Below are 17,848 nucleotides of genomic sequence, written 5' to 3'. Positions count from 1 at the left end.
TGTTCATTTTCTGTTACATTATTAGGCACGATCGTCTTTTTACGTGACGTAGCAATAGATTATTCAGACGAAAGCTTGAAAAAATGTCATAATTGAATTTTGATCAATACAGAAAAGAGATCAAAGTAAAAGTTGACTAAAAATAAGAAAAACTTTTTATTTGTGTTGGTCTTAAATATAACGGTATATTATCTAAAAGAGAAGGACAACTTATGGGGTCCAATAAGGGAGAAATGCTCGACGTGAAGGGTATTTAAACCAGGTGCAAACTTGAGGTCAACATATAATGTGCTATAACGGGTCTTTGAGAAACAAAAATTGTGATACAAGGTATTGCCAATGTTTTTCCAATAAATCATTTCAATTGTATAAAATTTAATCTATCAAAGCAGAGAATGGACATGTTAAACACATTTAAGCGTCAATAGTGGCTTGAATTTGTATATTATTATCATTTAAGGTGGCTCGTGGGTACAAAAATTTTAGCAAAAAATTAAACCTTTATTTTTTCATTACAAATTTTATTTATTACACCATTAGTTGTTACTTTATGATATGGTACAAAAAACAACCCCAACAAATGATTTAGTTTGGCCCCAGATGACTTTAAAAATTGAAAAAGCTCCAAATTATCTCCCTTTGGTGAAAAAATGCCATTTTTTGGCCTTAAATTTAAAATATCTTTGCAACTCATCGGTGACCTATATTTTTTATTATTGTTTTCAAATAAGCTGCACATAAACTAAATAATTGTAAAATTTAAGCGATTTCTTATATTAGGTTATTTTTTTATTTTTTTATTTCGATATTTCCTCTTTTTCTCCTATAAGTTCAACAGAAAAAAAGGACATTAACAAAAATGTGTGCTTCTTCCAGAGGCAGATTTTAGCTTAAATGAACGGTGACCCCATTTTTTTAATTAATTTTTCTTTTAAGTATATGATAAAGTTCATTTCTGAAAAAAATATAGCGAAATCCTATATTAGAAAAAAAATTATATTTATACCCAGGAGCCCCCTTAAGAATATGACGTGAAAGTGTACTTTTTGAAAGCAAATGATATGTTATAACATGTTCAATTATTTTATTTTACTTGTAGTTTCTGGTCAAAGTAAAAAATCTACAAATGAATACAAACAAAAAGGACAGAGAAATTCATATACTTCAAACGGACAGGTAAGGTCATATAGTTTAAAACAATTAAGGGCGGGAAATGTGGTGTGTAGCAGGGAAAGAGTATGTTGAAAGGGACATATTTTATCTTGCAGAACACACGTATAGCTACCTGAAATAATTGTTGCTAGGGTTCTTTGTCGCAGACAGAGTTGCATAGTATGTAGCGTCTCTAACATTTTTTTATCCGAGTAGTGGAAATGAAGTTTTCTTAGCATTGGCTATACTGCCGAACGAAAGAACTCCGTTTGATCATATTTATACATACCAGTTAACTATCGGGTTCAGAGATCTAATAAAGACAATAAAAGTATACTGCTGTTAAATAGTCATAAATCGATTAAGTGAAATCAAATTCGGGTCACAAACCAATACCTAGGGAAACACATAAAGAGGAAAACAACGGAACAACAGAAACGATGAACTGCTACAACACTGTACAAAAACAAACGACAACATACATGTAAACACAGTGGTTCTTTTAAAATGGTGTGTTATTCATGTTATTGCTATTAATGGTGTGTTATTCATGTTATTGTTATTACCATTTATAGGTGTGTTATTCATGTTATTGTTATTACCATTTATAGGTGTGTTATTCATGTTATTGTAATAACCATTTATAGATGTTTTATTCATGTTATTGTTATTACCATTTATAGGTGTGTTATTCATGTTATTGTTATTACCATTTATAGGTGTTTTATTCATGTTATTGTTATTGCCATTTATAGGTGTGTTATTCATGTTATTGCTATTAATGGTGTGTTATTCATGTTATTGTTATTACCATTTATAGGTGTGTTATTCATGTTATTGTTATTATCATTTATAGGTGTTTTATTCATGTTATTGTTATTGCCATTTATAGGTGTGTTATTCATGTTATTGTTATTGTCATTTATAGGTGTTTTATTCATGTTATTGTTATTGCCATTTATAGGTGTGTTATTCATGTTATTGTTATTACCATTTATAGGTGTTTTATTCATGTTATTGTTATTGCCATTTATAGGTGTGTTATTCATGTTATTGTTATTGTCATTTATAGGTGTGTTATTCATGTTATTGTTATTCATGTTATTGTTATTACCATTTATAGTTTATGTCTACAGCGATATGCTAAACTTTCACTGCAACCGAATTCAAACAATTTTTATGCTATAATTGAGTAGTCTTTTCTATAAATTGGCTTTTATGGCGGAACAATACAATAGTATTAAAAAAAAAAATTTCATACAAAGCAAGTATTTGATGTATACATATAAATTTCCTTTTTATAGACATTTTTTCCTGCTTGACATCTCTTTAATAAAGTTTTAATGATACTTTAATGCCTCGTTCACACGGACATTTAATTCGAATGCGAATCGAATTCGCTAATCGCGTTCACACACACACTTCTTTTTTTAATTCGAATTGATTCGAATTGGCTAATTCGAATGAGCAATACTTTTTTGTTGATACGAATTAAAAGTTTACGTCGTTTAGACAGTAAAGCCGCGAATTTGACGCGCATTGTAATTCGAATTAGAATTGACGTTAGGACGTAAAACGTTTCGAATGCGAATTAAACTAATTCGAGTTAGTTAATGCGAATCGAATTCGAATTACGTGTGAACTCAGCATAAGTTTAGTCGTAATTTGTATCATACCGAACGACATTTACGTCAGAAGTAAAGCCACTCAATTTAAACAGTCTCTATTCGTGAACTACTAAACCTTTTCAACATCTCTCGACACCTACAGTTGAGAACGACTACGACAGGTAAAATGCAAGGTTCGTCTCAAAAATAAAAAAAAATAAAATGAGATCATTATTGATTTTATTGCTTTCAATCATTGACAATGATAAAACTTTCCTATAGAGTCCAAATTGCATGTTTTTTTTCAATTTTTTATAAAGAAAATGATAGAATTCAAGTCACATTTCATCTTTTAGACGTTGTGCTTCTAGCTGTCCTGGTTAAATTTGGAAAACGAAAAGAACAAATCATGTTTTAATGTAGTTGATATTTAATTAAACAGTGATTATTTCGGTTGACAAGGGCGGCACATGTCTGTTAGTTTTGACCTTGGATGTCTCCATAATTTACTCAATATAAACTTTGTATCATTTCAATTCACCAATTTGGTGTTCCACGTGAATTCTGCATTCACCAATCACTGCTCAAATGTTGTAACATTGAAACGAGGATTCAATTATAATTTTTTTTCCAAATTCATTAAGGAAAAACTTTAACTTGAACAAGATATCTTGAAGCGGAGAAGACCGTCGTTGAAAAGAAAAAAAAAGAAAAAAAGGTGATATTTTCCTTCAACCTAAAAAATCAATATGTTATTATCCCTCCAGAAATTGAATATGTACATCAACTAAGGTGAAGATCGGTTGAAAAACACTAATTTGTTCGTGTTCACAAGTGTGATACGGACGGACGGTCCAGTATTCGTTTTCATTTTTGAAAAGAATCATAAAAGCTTTTACACCATCAAATTAAATCGTTATTGGCATGCGACAAGTATTTAGTGAAAAACGCACATAATCACAAAGGGAAGAGAAAAATGGGTTAGAACTCAGAATGATTGGAATATTTAGTTAATCAATTCAACATGAAATGTCGTGCAAATACATACGAAAATAAGAATATAATATGACAGAGACATATGCATGGTGGACGGATGCGGACGCCCCTTTTCGTGTTTTCGGAGAAATCCAGAAATCGAGAAAGCAAAAGCTAGAAATTGAGAAACCGGGAAGTCGAGTCGAGAAATCAAGACATTGGGAAATCTAGAAATAGAGAAAGCATAAACGCAAAATCGAGAATTCATTTCGCGTTTTCGTGTTTTCTCTTTCGTGTTTTGGCGTTTTTGCTTTCTTGCTTTTCTCGATTTCTCGATTTCCCGATCTTGTCTATTTTCCAATTTCTCAATTTCCCTTTTTCTAGATTTCCCGATTTCTCAATTTCTAGATTTTGCTTTCTCGATTTCTCGAATTCCAAATTTTGCGTTTGCAAAATGAAAGGAGAATTCACGAAAACGCGAAAAGGTGATATAAATGGCCGCATACGGCCACCATTCATATATTTATTTATTTATTTGATTGATATATTTTCTTATTATATATAGTGAAAACAGTATAAAACCGCCAATCCAATATGGTACGCACAGATAATCATGATGGTTTTCTGTCTTTGAGACGACCCTACCATTTTACCTGTAAACTGTAGATGTCATTAGTCGGTGTCGAGAGATGTTGAAAAGGTCTATTACGACTATGATACGAATATGACTATGGAACAAACATTGAATTATATTTTTGTTACACATTTTTCCCTATTAAACAAATAATTTCTTCTTTTTCAGAATGGTCGATTATCGCACATATGAAGATTTGCTCAGTTGTTGCGTTTATGAAGATTTGCTCAATTGTGGCGTTGGTGAAGATAGTTGCTCAATTGTAGCGTTTATGAAGATTTACAGACAATTTATTTAATATGACAGCATTCTAAATTATTTTATATTATATTATTTTATGTTAAAGTATATTAATATATTATAAAAAATTGAATCAGTGACAAAGTTTTATTATTTCAAATTTATTTAGTCATAAAAATGGTGTAGTCTGTACTTTGATACCGTCTTGATTTTAACACTGTTATTTGGTTTTTTAGTGAGTAAGGTAATAACACAATGTTGACTGATGTACCTCTATTTTTGAAGAAAATTTTAGCAACTGTCATTAAGTGAGAGGTTTATCTACCTATAAAACGAGCGTCAATCCACCATTCTCGACATAAGGAAACGTCTGTTCCATGTCAGGAATATGACAGTTTTTTTTTCATTGGTTTCATGCGTTTTAGCTTATGATTTTACCATTTCATGAGGGACTTTCTGTTCTTCATTTTCCTTGGAAATCGGTATTTTTGTTATTTTAGTTTATTTCTCCGTTTGTAATTTAAAGAATTATTAAGAAACTAAGTTTCTATCTTACTCAGACAAAGTTGACTTTAGATTAATTCGGCTGTTCAATTTAGGTCCCTTTTGTTCATATAGGTTCTTATATTTTGGACCAAATATGGTAAAGGTTGAAATAGTTCCTGCTCATTTAACTGGTTGTGATTTGGCTTTGTCAGTATGAACTATTAAACTGTATACCATAACAATATTTTTCTAATTATACCAAATTAATTTTTGGCTCAAGTACGGTATATTGTTTTGGATTATTACACATGTTACAGAAATATGTCCTTTATATTTTGCATTATATTATTAAATACACTTATCAAGTAGTGTTTTAGTGCATCCAGAAACTGATATGAATTATTGAAATGCTCGAAACCTTCATAAAAATGGTTGCATGTTAGTTTTCACAACTCCACGTCGACATTGTATACTAACTGCATTTGGACCCTCCGATCATTGCTAAAATATTTTTGTCTTGATTTCTTATTAGGGCCACTTGAATAAAAATATAAGATGGCCAAACCTAAGAGGAAGTGGAGGACCATTGCAAGCAAAACTACTGCTTTTGACAGATAAAAATCTGAGTTGAAGTGTCTGCAGACATTTATTACAATATAAAAGTTATGAGATGTGGTGTGATTGCTAATGAGACAACAATTCACTACAAATCTATTTTTATATATTGATCAACAATATTTAGTTTCACTTGAAAATACTTTAAGTTTAATACATTTGTACTATTGGAGGTCCTTGTATCCGACATATTGCTCTATCCCAACATTGATGATTCAGTTGGTCTACAACTGATTAATATAAAGAAACATTTAACGATGACGCATAAAACGTATTACAAAGAATCAGCACAAACATGTTTACCATCCTACCTATTTTTTTTAAACACACAAACATATATACATAGACACTTTGTATTCACCTTTCCCAAGTCAGGAACATGTAACTCAGTTACTTCGTTTGTTACAGAATGTCATATATTTTTTCATTCATTATTTTGTTCGTTTTCTCACAAATTAATTGCTTTACATTTTTCATTTCGGGGTATAACATAGCGTACTATGTGGTATGAATTTATCTCATTGTTGAAGGCCGTATGGTAATACATGGTTGCTCACTACTACATCAATTGGTCTCTGCTAAACAGTTGTCTCATTGGCAAACAGAACACTTTGCATTTAAAAAAAACAAAACAACTTCCTTTTTTAAAATGATTTTTTATGGTGTTTTTCTACCGTGATTGAATCACTATTGAATAAGTTTTCTGATAGTTCTGCGATGGTAGTTACAAAATGTCAATTATTGTCAAAATAACCTATTTTGCCTGTTTCGGTCGTTTGCCCCAGTTTGAAAATATGACGAAACATACGGGAGGTTTCTAGCTACCTATAAATCCAATTTTTTTTCGCAAAATACCTGAAACAAATACAAAGACAGAAATGTGGCAGTTGTTTTTGTCCTGTTTCTGTAATTGATATCGTTTGATTTTGTCAGTGTTTATGGATTTTCTTTGTTTTGATTTGTCTTGGAATTCACATTTTTTTTTATAATTATTTGTGCTCAAGTTTTATTTGAAGATTTTTGTGCTACAGTTTTTCCTCTCAAACTTTAGGGTCTAATTGATTGAGAAAACCAGTTTTGAATTTTTTAAGAAAATGTATATTAAATATCAGAAAACCATGGGACACAGTAAACAAAATGTATAAGCGAAATTATCTTGTTTGTAAGGGCAGAAATCTCCAGTTTTCATATACATGATATATTTATGAAAATTCAATTAAATTTGAATTTCTCATGCATAGTTAACAGATTAAAGAACAGGCCTTCACCACATTAGAATCAAAACTCATAGATGTGAAAGGGAGACATACAAAATCACTGTTGAAAAGAATTGATGAAAATACAAAAAACTACAAAAAAAGCTAAAGACTGAATAACATGAACATGATGAATCTTAACTATTCATGCATATTTTTTTCTTAAACATTCTTATAATATCTTCAATATATCAAAGTTTCTTTAAAAAAAGTGATATATTTTTCTTTTCTTTACAGATACAAAGGAATTTCAGGCAGGAACCACAGCAACAGTGAGATGGCATTGAACTAGCTATTGGACATGTTGGTGATAGTAGAGCCATTTTATGTCGTGAAGGACTAGCTCTACGACTGAGTGAGGACCATGTTCCTGAGAATGATAGAGAGAAAGATCGAGTCCATCAATGGGATGGCATCATCAGCCACAATAGTCAAGGAGTGTGGCAAGTCAATGGGAGGTTATCCATGACGAGAAGTCTGAGCGACATTGAATTAAAGAAATATGGAATGACTGCATACCCTTACCTAACAACCAAAACTGTAATTATTTTATGTGCATAGCTTGTTGTTCGGTGTGAGCCTGGGCTCTGTGTTGAAGGTTGTACATTGACCTATAATGGTTTACTTTTTAAAATTGTTATTTAGATTGAGAGTTGTCTCATTGGCACTCACACCACATCTTCCTATGTCTATAGATATACTGTGGATTTATATATTTTTGTGGGTGTCAATTTTCATGGATTGCTGAAAACTTGCATATTCGTGGATACTTGATTTCGGGGTTTTGCCCATCACTGTATACAATGCCTTTTGAAATGAGATATTTGTTGAACATATGAATTCATGGTCCACCTGTACCAACGAAACCCAAGAAAATTAGTATCCAACGAATAAGATTGAATCCACAGTATATGAAAATAAGAAGATGGGTTATAATTGCCAGTGAGACAACTATTCACCAGACACCAAATGACACAGAAATTAAAACAACTATAGGTCACTGTACTTCTTTCAACAATGAGCAAAACCCATACTGTGTTGTAAGATATAAAAGGCATAGAAATGACAAATGTAAAACAAGTTAAAAGAGAAAATCAACAGTCAGATTTTATTTAAAAAATACATATACTCATTCAAAACCACAGTATATATTATAGATAGGATTATTCTATATTTGTTTTTTGGAATTTGGAGCTCTTGTCATGTTATATTATAGTATATATACTAGGTTAAAAAATTCAGAGACAATTGCTTGTTGCTATATAAAAGGAACGAGAAAGACAAATTCATCTAAGATCTAGTTTGCTCGGATTTTAGAGCTAAATTTCTTAATGATTTTTTAATTTATTATGAACATTTTTCAAAATGAAGAATTATAAATTAGACACAGTTTTATACTCTATTTTCATGTTATTTTTTTTTTAAACCAAACATGAACATTGATTATACTTCTATTATATAGTGAACTAGAATAAAGCTTTAAGAAGTTTTTGAACATCTCCAAAAAAACTCAATATTTTAAAATATAAAGGTTGTTTACTTGAAGCAATATAAAAACCCACGATTTTTATTTCAGCTGAAGCATGGTAAAGTTGCCTTTCTAGTCCTGACGACTGATGGTGTAAACTTTGTATTGAACGATCAGGAACTTGTTGATATTATATGTTGCTGTTCAACTCCTCAAGAAGCAGCATCATTCGTCACCGATAAGGCGTTACATTTTGGTTCGGAGGATAATTCTACCGCCATAGTTATCCCCCTTGGTGCATGGGGAAAAATATAGAACAACACTTCGAGCTATTTTTATACAGTTTTGGGAGAAATTTAGTGCGAGGACGATATTCGTAGTTTGTGATGATCTGAAAAACTCTTTGTGTTATTCCATACAGCTTTGGGAAAAGCTTAGTGTGAGGAAAATAGTCATAACTTGTGAAGAAAATTAAATAGAAATAATTGATCCTCTCTGCTGCTTTATCGAACAATTTAAAAGGGCATTATGTTTTAAAGTCTAGGTGGTTGTCATTATGTCTGTTTGTCCATCTTTGATTAGGTTAAATTTTTAATTTAGGATAGTTAACCATGAAGGTCACAGCAATTTGATACTCAGAATGACATGTGTATTATGTGAATTTTCAAAAATATATGCAGAATTAGGGTTTTGATCCTGATTTCACAGTTCACTGAACGTGGAAATTTGACATTGGTGCCTGGTGCCCATGGACATATGATCTTGTTGGTTGTTGGTGCATAATTTTGTGATGTTTATATATTTTTGATTTGTTTCAATAGAGAAATATCTGACATTTTACTTATTTGTTTGTATGAGCAAAAGCCGTTCTTTTTCAATTAGAAACCCCATATACATGTATACAACAAATCTAAATACTCATTTCTAAGTTATAATCCATTTAGGCAAATTCAAATCAAACAGTGTCAATATAGATAAAAAGATGTGGTATGAGAGCCAAAAAGACAGCTTCATCATTTGTTCACCCAAGTCACAGAGATTAAAAACATGAAAAAGTTATAAATTATAGGTTCAAGTATGGCCTGCAACACAGAGCATTGGCTCACACAGAACAGCAAGCTATAAAGAGCCATAAACTGAATAGTGTTAAACCATTCAAACAGGAAAATCAATGAACTTGTGACATGTGCTTAAAAAAGCAGCTGGTTTAAGTGTCAAGCACTTCCAACCATGTCCCCATTCAAAAGCATAAATCATGATAACTATGTAAGGTTTTTTACAAGCTGTTCATGGTGTATTTATGATTCTTGCATACACTAAGCAACCAACAATCAATGCTTATTGCATAAAACTTCACACATAAGACAACAGTTGTATCATGCGCTCGTGGCGCAGCTGTTTATTATATTTTCTAAACCGTTTTTTGTCGAGCCTGTAACTTTTGTTGAAGAAAGCTCGACATAGGGATAGTGATCCGACGGCGGCGGTGTTAGCTCACTTCTTAAAATAAAATTAACGGTATCAATTTTCTTGCACCAGATGCGCATTTCGACAATACAGGTCTCTTCAGTGATGCTCGTGGCCAAAATTTTGAAATCCAAAGCTTATATAAAAGATGAAGAGCTTTAATCCAAAAGGTCCAAAAAGTATAGCCAAATCTTAAAAGCTATATATTTTAGGTGGAAGACCTGGATGCTTTATATTTTGTATATACATTATATAGATGCCTCATGTTACGAAGTTTCCGTCAGTCATAAGTCCATTGTCCTTGACCTCATTTTTAAGCAGTTAAGCTGCTTTATGCAAGCGCCCTAGATTTATGTTCTACCCAATAAATGCTGAAATATGTGCCACTTTTATTATCTGGCTGGCTATCATGTTATTTATAACTTATTGGACACTTTTTTCATACTTTTTATTCTGGAATATAAAAAATATTACCATAAAAACGTTAGATGGTCGTCGATTTTCCCAAAAGTTTTGAAGTTGCACATAGGAAGTAGTGCTCGATAGAAATCCTTCTATAGTTTATTATCCCCTGTGCTGTTGGCTAAGGTGTCAAAAATTAATTGTATGAAATATTTGATCGCCGAAAATCTCTAAAGATGAGTCGTTTACCTTTCCCATATGGCAAAAATCGTAGGAATATTGTTGGTCATTGATACGTATTACATACGTCAGTAGTCTATTAAGCAGCTGATATAATGTAGTTAATAAGTTCCGGAGAACTTTTCAGCTAGTTAGGCAGCAACCATTTGATTTTCAGGTGGGGGGGGGGGGGGGCTATGGTTTTTTAACTTGGAAAAAAAGTTTGTTTCCAGGTTTTGGCGAAGGCGAAAAAAAAAGTTTGCACAGAAAATAAACCCATAGCCAGCCATCATAGATCATCATACTAAAATCAGAAGTATACACAAGAAATTAATAAAATTTAGAGATGAAAAAAATGTACGAAACAATTATGAATAATAAATATGATATACAGCTACAACCACCACATTAGTGGGTCCTCACATAGGAGAGTGTTTGTGTATAATCTCAGACATTGAATCTTTATAAATACAAATTGGAAATAACTTTTGAAAGTGGAAGGATTGCATAACATAAACATTACTTTACAAGCATTATTTGGTACTTTAGAAATAGCTGAGAACAATGCCTGAGATAAATATTTTAACTAATTCTTTACACTATTCATCTGAACGTGGCCAAGGTTGCCTTTGGGTTTTTGATTCACTGCCTTTAGCCCCCTTTGGTGCTTTGATCATGGTTCAGTGACCACTTGAAAAAAAAGTTTATATTTTTTGTAATGTTGAATTCTCTCTTACTATAAGTAATAATAGGATAACTATATTTGGTATGTGCGTACCTTGCAAGGTCCTCATGCTTGTCAGACAGCTTTCACTTGACCTCAACCTCATTTCATGGATCAGTGAACAAATTTTGGTGGTCAAGTCCATATCTCAGATACTATTAGCAATAGGTCTAGTATGTTTGGTGTATGGAAGGACTGTAAGGTGTCCAACTGTCAGGTGTCATCTGACCTTGACCTCATTTTCATGGTTCAGTGGTTATAGTTCAGTTTTTGTGTTTTGGTCTGTTTTTCTCATACTTAATGCAATAGGTTTACTATATTTGTTATATGGAATGATAGTAAGGTGTACATGTCTAGCGGGTAGATGTCACCTGACTTTGACCTCATTTTCATGGTTCGTTGATCAATGTTTTCTTGGTTAATGTTAAGTTTATGTGATAGTCATAATAAAGATTTATATTTAGGAGTATCAACATAATATCAATGATTAGCAAAGAAGGCGAGACATTTCAGTGCGTGCACTCTTGTTTGTCATACTTTTAAAAATTATAAAGAAAAGTTGTTTAAATCTATAATGATTCTGTTGGTACATGAATTGGTGAAAGCGAATGTAATAGATTCTGATGTGGAAACTTTATTAAGACCCGGAAACACCAGCAGTGACTACTGGCGGACCCACACTGGAAGAGCGATTACAAACAATGACAATATGGTGTCAATTTGAAGCCGCAGTTGCGGATCCAGAACCTTTCACCCGGGGAGGGGCACAGCCATAAAAGGGGATAAGCTTCAGGCATATGCTTCAGTGATTCCCTATAAAATCAGCCAAATTTGTTCCAATACCATAATACCATAATACATAAGGCATAAAGCTTTAACTAAAGTTGGTATATGCAATACAAGTACACACACAATAGCCACACCCTCCCACCTGCATCCACCGATGGAGGGCTAGCTCTGGTTTAAGTTTTAAAAGAATAGGGTAACGGTTTAAAAAAAAAGATATGTTTGGATGTTTTAAGGAATTGAGATTGTGTAATAATAAAACTGAGTAATTTAACAAGTTATGACTTATACGAAACGCATTTTAAGAGTAACAATAGACGTTGATTGGTTTAGCGAATTAACTGTCATTGTAAGTAGGCAGGAGATCTGATGACGGATATTAAAAAGAGTGTCAAAATACAACAAAACATTAACGGATTAATTAGAGGAATGCATTTTAAGTCATTTCTCTCGAGATGTACATCTTCAGGGTTAAATAGCTCCGAACATATGATTCTTTATGAGCCATAAATAAGAATAAATACATATTAAAATCATAAACCAAAATGAACGATAAATATGTGTACAGCTAATTATATATAAATTGGCGCAAATGAGTTTCGAACATTGGCGCAAATTATACCTCTGAAAAACTGAAACCTTATTTTGGTACCCTGTGGTTCAACCTAAAAGATCTGAAACAAGCTGGTCACGGAAATATTAAAATAAATAGGTAACACCATAGAGATTTCATAATCGAAAGCTGTTGCTGGATGTTTTACTTACAAATAAATATCTTCGATTTGAATTTTCAAAGCAGTAAGAAGTACATGTCCACTTGTATTTTTTGTCTATCTGATGACTTAAGCCTTTTTCAACTGATTTTTATAGTTCGTTCTTATGTTGTACTGTTATACCACTGTCCCAGGTTAGGGGGAGGGTTGGGATCCCGCTAACATGTTTAACCCCGCCACATTATTTATGTATGTGCCTGTACTAAGTCAGGAGCCTGTAATTCAGTGGTTGTCGTTTGTTTATGTGTTATATATTTGTTTTTCGTTCATTTTTTTTAAATAAATAAGGCCGTTAGTTTTCTCGTTTGAATTATTTTACATTGTCTTATCGGGGCCTTTTATAGCTGACTATGCGGTATGGGCTTTGTTCATTGTTGAAGGCCGTACGGTGACCTATAGTTGTTAATGTTTGTGTCATTTTGGTCTTTTGTTGATAGTTGTCTCATTGGAAATCATACCACATCTTCCTTTTTTATATGTATATATGTAGTGGTAAACGTTCGTCGCCAAATTTGTTCAGAATTTCACTTCCAAACAAGAAATTTTAAATTTACCAATCTTACTGTTGTTCTCAATAGATACAGAAAATAACAGTTGTGAGACTGTTGTTGTCCCTCGAAAATTCAAAAATCAGGGACTGAATTTTCGGCTCTCCCTTGACACCATTAGCGAGTATGGTCTTGAGGAAACGATGAAAGGGGTCCATCGGAAGAGGACGATAAATAGCTGACCCGTGCGAAGAGAGAGCCATATCTCTTGCACGTTAAAGACACCATTGTAGATTTCGAAAACGGTTTCCCAATCCACTATAAATAAATGGTTTTAAACTTACTAAATTCTATAGAAAAAAAACCATTACAAATATATATTAGTAAATCATCTGATGACAACGAAAAACTAACACTCTGTTTGGCCTGAAAAGAATTTAACAAGAGATTTGAAATTTAATAGTTTGACTGTTGTAAATAATATAAAAAAGAAGATTTGGTATGATTGCCAATGAGACAACTATCCACAAAAGACCAAAATGACACAAACATTAACAATTATAGGTCACCGTACGGCCTTCAACAATGAGCAAAGCCCATACCGCATATAGTCAGCTATAAAAGGCCCCGATAAGACAATGTAAAACAATTTTCAAAATTCACAAATTCTCAAATGATACTGAAACTAACAGTGTTTGTCCCTACTAAATTGATTACAATAAACTTCAACGGTAAACAATCTCTTTCGGATTTTAGTATGACGTCCATTTTCACTGAACTAGTATACATATTTTAAGGGCCCAGATGAAGGACGCCTCCGGGTGCGGGAGTTTCACGCTACATTGAAGAACCATTGGTGGCCTTCGGCTGTTGACTGCTCTATGGTCGGGTTGTTGTCGCTTTGACACATTCCCCATTTCCTTTCTCAATCTGATCTTTGATTGGCCTGGAAAAAAACATCCACAACTACATGTATGACATGTATTGTCAGTATGCGTTTAGAACAAAATCAAATCAGAATGTACACAGATAAACGTGCATCTCATGCAGTCTTTGTGTTTAATGACGCAGGTAGACATTTGACAAATTTATGATGGCGGAACAATTCCATAAAAAATGTCTAGTCTAAAAAAAAATTTATATCTTAATTGAAAAATGATATTTGCAATTCTCGGTTTCTCATTGAAGACACATTACACCATATATGAAATGTGACCTTGAATGACAAAAGGTCAATAGAATGTGGATATTGGATGATCGTCTGCTTTGTGTCTTCAGTGTTATACCAATTAACTATAATATTTATTATAAGTTGAAACGGGTACTCTGTTTTGTCAGCGATATTTTAAAACATGAATAGGTTCTTTTTGAAATATCAAACTGTTACATGTAACACATAGAAATGGGGATTAGTTTAGATAATTTACAAAACATACATTGACCCGATCTGCATAGACATCTGTGAATACCAGGTTAATTTAGTATACCTCTTCTGAAATGGGTGCGTTTTATAATCACTCAGTAAATACTGACAATAAAGAATTCATTGCATAAATATCCAGTATAATATACTGACAAAAATGGATTAATTACCTATTCATATATTCAGTAAATACTGAGGACAGAACTGAGTTAAATAAATAATTAACAAGTATATTACACTGACAGAAATGGGTTAATTGCATAATTATCTAAATTATACTGACATATTTTTACATAAATAAGGCCGTTAGTTTTTCTCGTTTGAATTGTTTTACATTGTCTTATAGGGGCCTTTTATAACTGACTATGCGGTATGGACTTTGCTCATTGTTGAAGACCGTACGGTTACATATAGTTGTTAATGTTCGTGTCATTTTGGTCTTTTGTGGATAGTTGTCTCATTGGCAATCATACCTGGTCCACATCTTCTTTTTTTATATATAAAGATTATTTGCATAATATTTTTTAGTTAATTCTGACAAAAATCCGTTAACTGCATAACTATCCCGTATATACTGACCAAAATGGGTTTGTTGGATATTATTCCGTTAATACTATCAAACATAGATCCATTGCATAATAATCTAGTATATACTGACAAAAATTGGTTTATTGCATAACTATCCAGTTTATACTAAAAAGAATGGGTTAACTGCTAAAATTACTTATTATATATATTTAGGCTTATTACTTACTGAATATTTAGATTATCAGTTAATGGCTAAGGCAGTAGCGAAGTCAGCAAGTAGAGCATTAGAATTATTAATTGTAAAGAGTAAAATGCATGGTGGTTTCCAGCACAAAACTTTTTCTAAACTGTATGATACAATGGTATGGTCAGTTATTAGTTATGGCGCAGGTATTTGGGGAACAAGAGACTTTTCCTGCATAAATGCAGTCCAAAACAGGGCCATGAGATTTTTCATGGGTGTTGGCAAATACACACCAAATGATGCCATAGCTGGTGATATGGGCTGGAAACCTCCATGCGTTAAACAATGGTCAAGTGTCTTGAGACATTGGGCTAGGTGTTCCATAATGGACCCACACAGGATAAATTTTAAAATTTTTAAGTGGTCTATACGAAAGTGTAATACCAGAATTAAAAACTGGAGTTTTAGAGTTATAGAAATGTTAAAATTGTATAATTATGAGCAATATTGTAATTTTGAATCAAATGTATTAAACAAAAATTGTATTAAACAAATTGAGGAGGATGTATTTGATAATTTTAAATCAAACTGGTGTACAAGAGTTGTTGCATATGCAGAGGGAAGTAAATTAAGAACTTACAAATTGTTTAAAAATAACTATTGTACTGAAAATTATTTGCAAAATATTATATCTTTAAAGAACAGAAGTTCATTTGCTAAATTTAGATGTGGGGTAGCTCCACTAAAACTAGAAACTGGAAGATATGAAAAGAAAGAAGTCCACGAGAGGACATGTTTTAACTGTAGCTCTATTGTTGAAGATGAAATGCATGTAATTTTAAAATGCCCATTATATGTGGATCTAAGACAAATCATGATACATGAAGCTTTACATTTTAATGAACATTTTAACCTGTTATCAGATAATGAAAAATTTATATTTTTATTTAGTGATGACAATGTTGCTGCTATAGTTGCCAAAACCTGCAACAGCATTTTATTAAGAAGAAATAGTATTCTATTTCACTAGTTTTTAAAGAAACAAATGTTTTAATATCATTTAGTAAAAATGTATATTGTGTCAGAATTTTTAATTCTAAATGTGTAAAAATATGTTTATATGTATATAGTATATCTTAAAAGTCTCTCATAAATCTTTTTAAGATTGGTACATGCAATGCAAATGTTTTAATGTTTTAAATCTATGTATGTGAATCTCATTTTATGTTTGTATGTGGTGAGACTATAATAAAATATTGAATCTGAATCTACCATCAGAAATAATTAATTGATTAATTATCCCGTAAGTACTGACATAAAAGGGTTAGTTTCATTTTCTTTCAGAATATAATGGGGAAAAAGTGGATAAATATCCAGAAAATAATGCAAAATAGATTAACTAAATAATAATCCAATTATACTGACAAAAAATGGGTTCGTTGCATATTTGTTCAGAATATATATACGGACAGACATGAATTAATTGCATACATATTCAGTAAAAAAATAGGATTAAATGCATTTATTTTGTAAATACTAATTAGAATAGAAAACCATGTTGATCCTTCAACTGTATTCTTATCCCACCAAATATAGTAATAGTGTTGTATTGTAATTCTGAGATCAATCAGCATACATGTATAGTTGTAGATGTTCCTGATGTTTTAGTGTTCATAGTGTACTGCAAGTAATTTCTCATTGTGAGCTCTGTAGAGTTTGACAATAAACTAAGTGTATATACATATGCCTAGAAGCAAGAAACAACCTAAGACAAAACTCTATAAGATAAACCAAGTATGTGCACAGCTTAAAAATGATGCCATATATTCTACTATAAGGCATAACAGGTTACTGAGTACTGTAAAGACTCTGCTTAGTATCATCCTATGCATTGACATATACCCCATATTTGCAAAGGAGTGCAGCTCTCATATACCAATTTCTACATTTACATGTATGGATAATTTGACGACGGATCTTACCACTAGTATAGTAATAAGAAAGGTGATGTCGACTTACTATTTTGATTCTCGATTATATCACTCCCTTATGTAATAATTAGACAAAACTAAAGTAGTTAATAATTTCTATTAATAAAAAAACATAATATCAAAATATTTACATACACAATAAATCACTCAAAATTACTCTAATCAGAAAGATTATACTATATTACATAACTTCTTAATACAAAATAACTAAAAACTTATACTTGATTTGGGTTTGGGGCAGACTCAGTATTTTCTAAATTACTGACATAATTAAACTCGGTGTAGCAGCTATTGGAAAGCTTTTAGAACATAAGAGTAAGTGTTTACTCACTGTAAATGCTGTAGCTTAGGCTACAAGAGCCGGAATAACAATGTCAGTAATGCACATGGAAGTAATGCTCAACTCGGTGTAGCGGTCAACTCGGTGTAG

At 32.0% G+C, this 17,848-nt stretch overlaps 2 protein-coding genes across 3 annotated transcripts in view; both read left to right on the top strand.

Annotated features, from left to right (window-relative positions):
- Positions 1–17,848, top strand: part of LOC134695529 (mucin-2-like) — a 136,186-nt gene that overhangs the window by 57,892 nt on the left and 60,446 nt on the right. Inside the window, exons 26-27 of one of the 2 annotated variants that reach the window (XM_063556809.1) lie at positions 1,100–1,176; positions 4,537–5,265. The exons of the other annotated variant lie outside the window; for it this stretch is intronic. Of the exons in view, the coding sequence (XP_063412879.1) occupies positions 1,100–1,176; positions 4,537–4,560 (101 nt within the window). The 3' untranslated portion in view covers positions 4,561–5,265. Of the gene's footprint in view, positions 1–1,099; positions 1,177–4,536; positions 5,266–17,848 lie in introns of those variants that run through there. 2 annotated transcript variants of the gene reach the window in all.
- Positions 5,523–9,327, top strand: LOC134695269 (protein phosphatase Mn(2+)-dependent 1K-like). The gene is made up of 3 exons (XM_063556488.1): positions 5,523–5,532; positions 7,243–7,505; positions 8,542–9,327. The coding sequence occupies exons 1-3, from the start codon at positions 5,523–5,525 to the stop codon at positions 8,746–8,748; spliced, it is 480 nt and encodes a 159-aa protein (XP_063412558.1). The 3' UTR covers positions 8,749–9,327.

This window comes from Mytilus trossulus, chromosome 13, assembly GCF_036588685.1.
Source record: "Mytilus trossulus isolate FHL-02 chromosome 13, PNRI_Mtr1.1.1.hap1, whole genome shotgun sequence".
In the NCBI taxonomy this organism is placed as follows: Eukaryota; Metazoa; Mollusca; class Bivalvia; order Mytilida; family Mytilidae; genus Mytilus; species Mytilus trossulus.
This window is presented reverse-complemented; position numbering and strand designations above follow the sequence as displayed.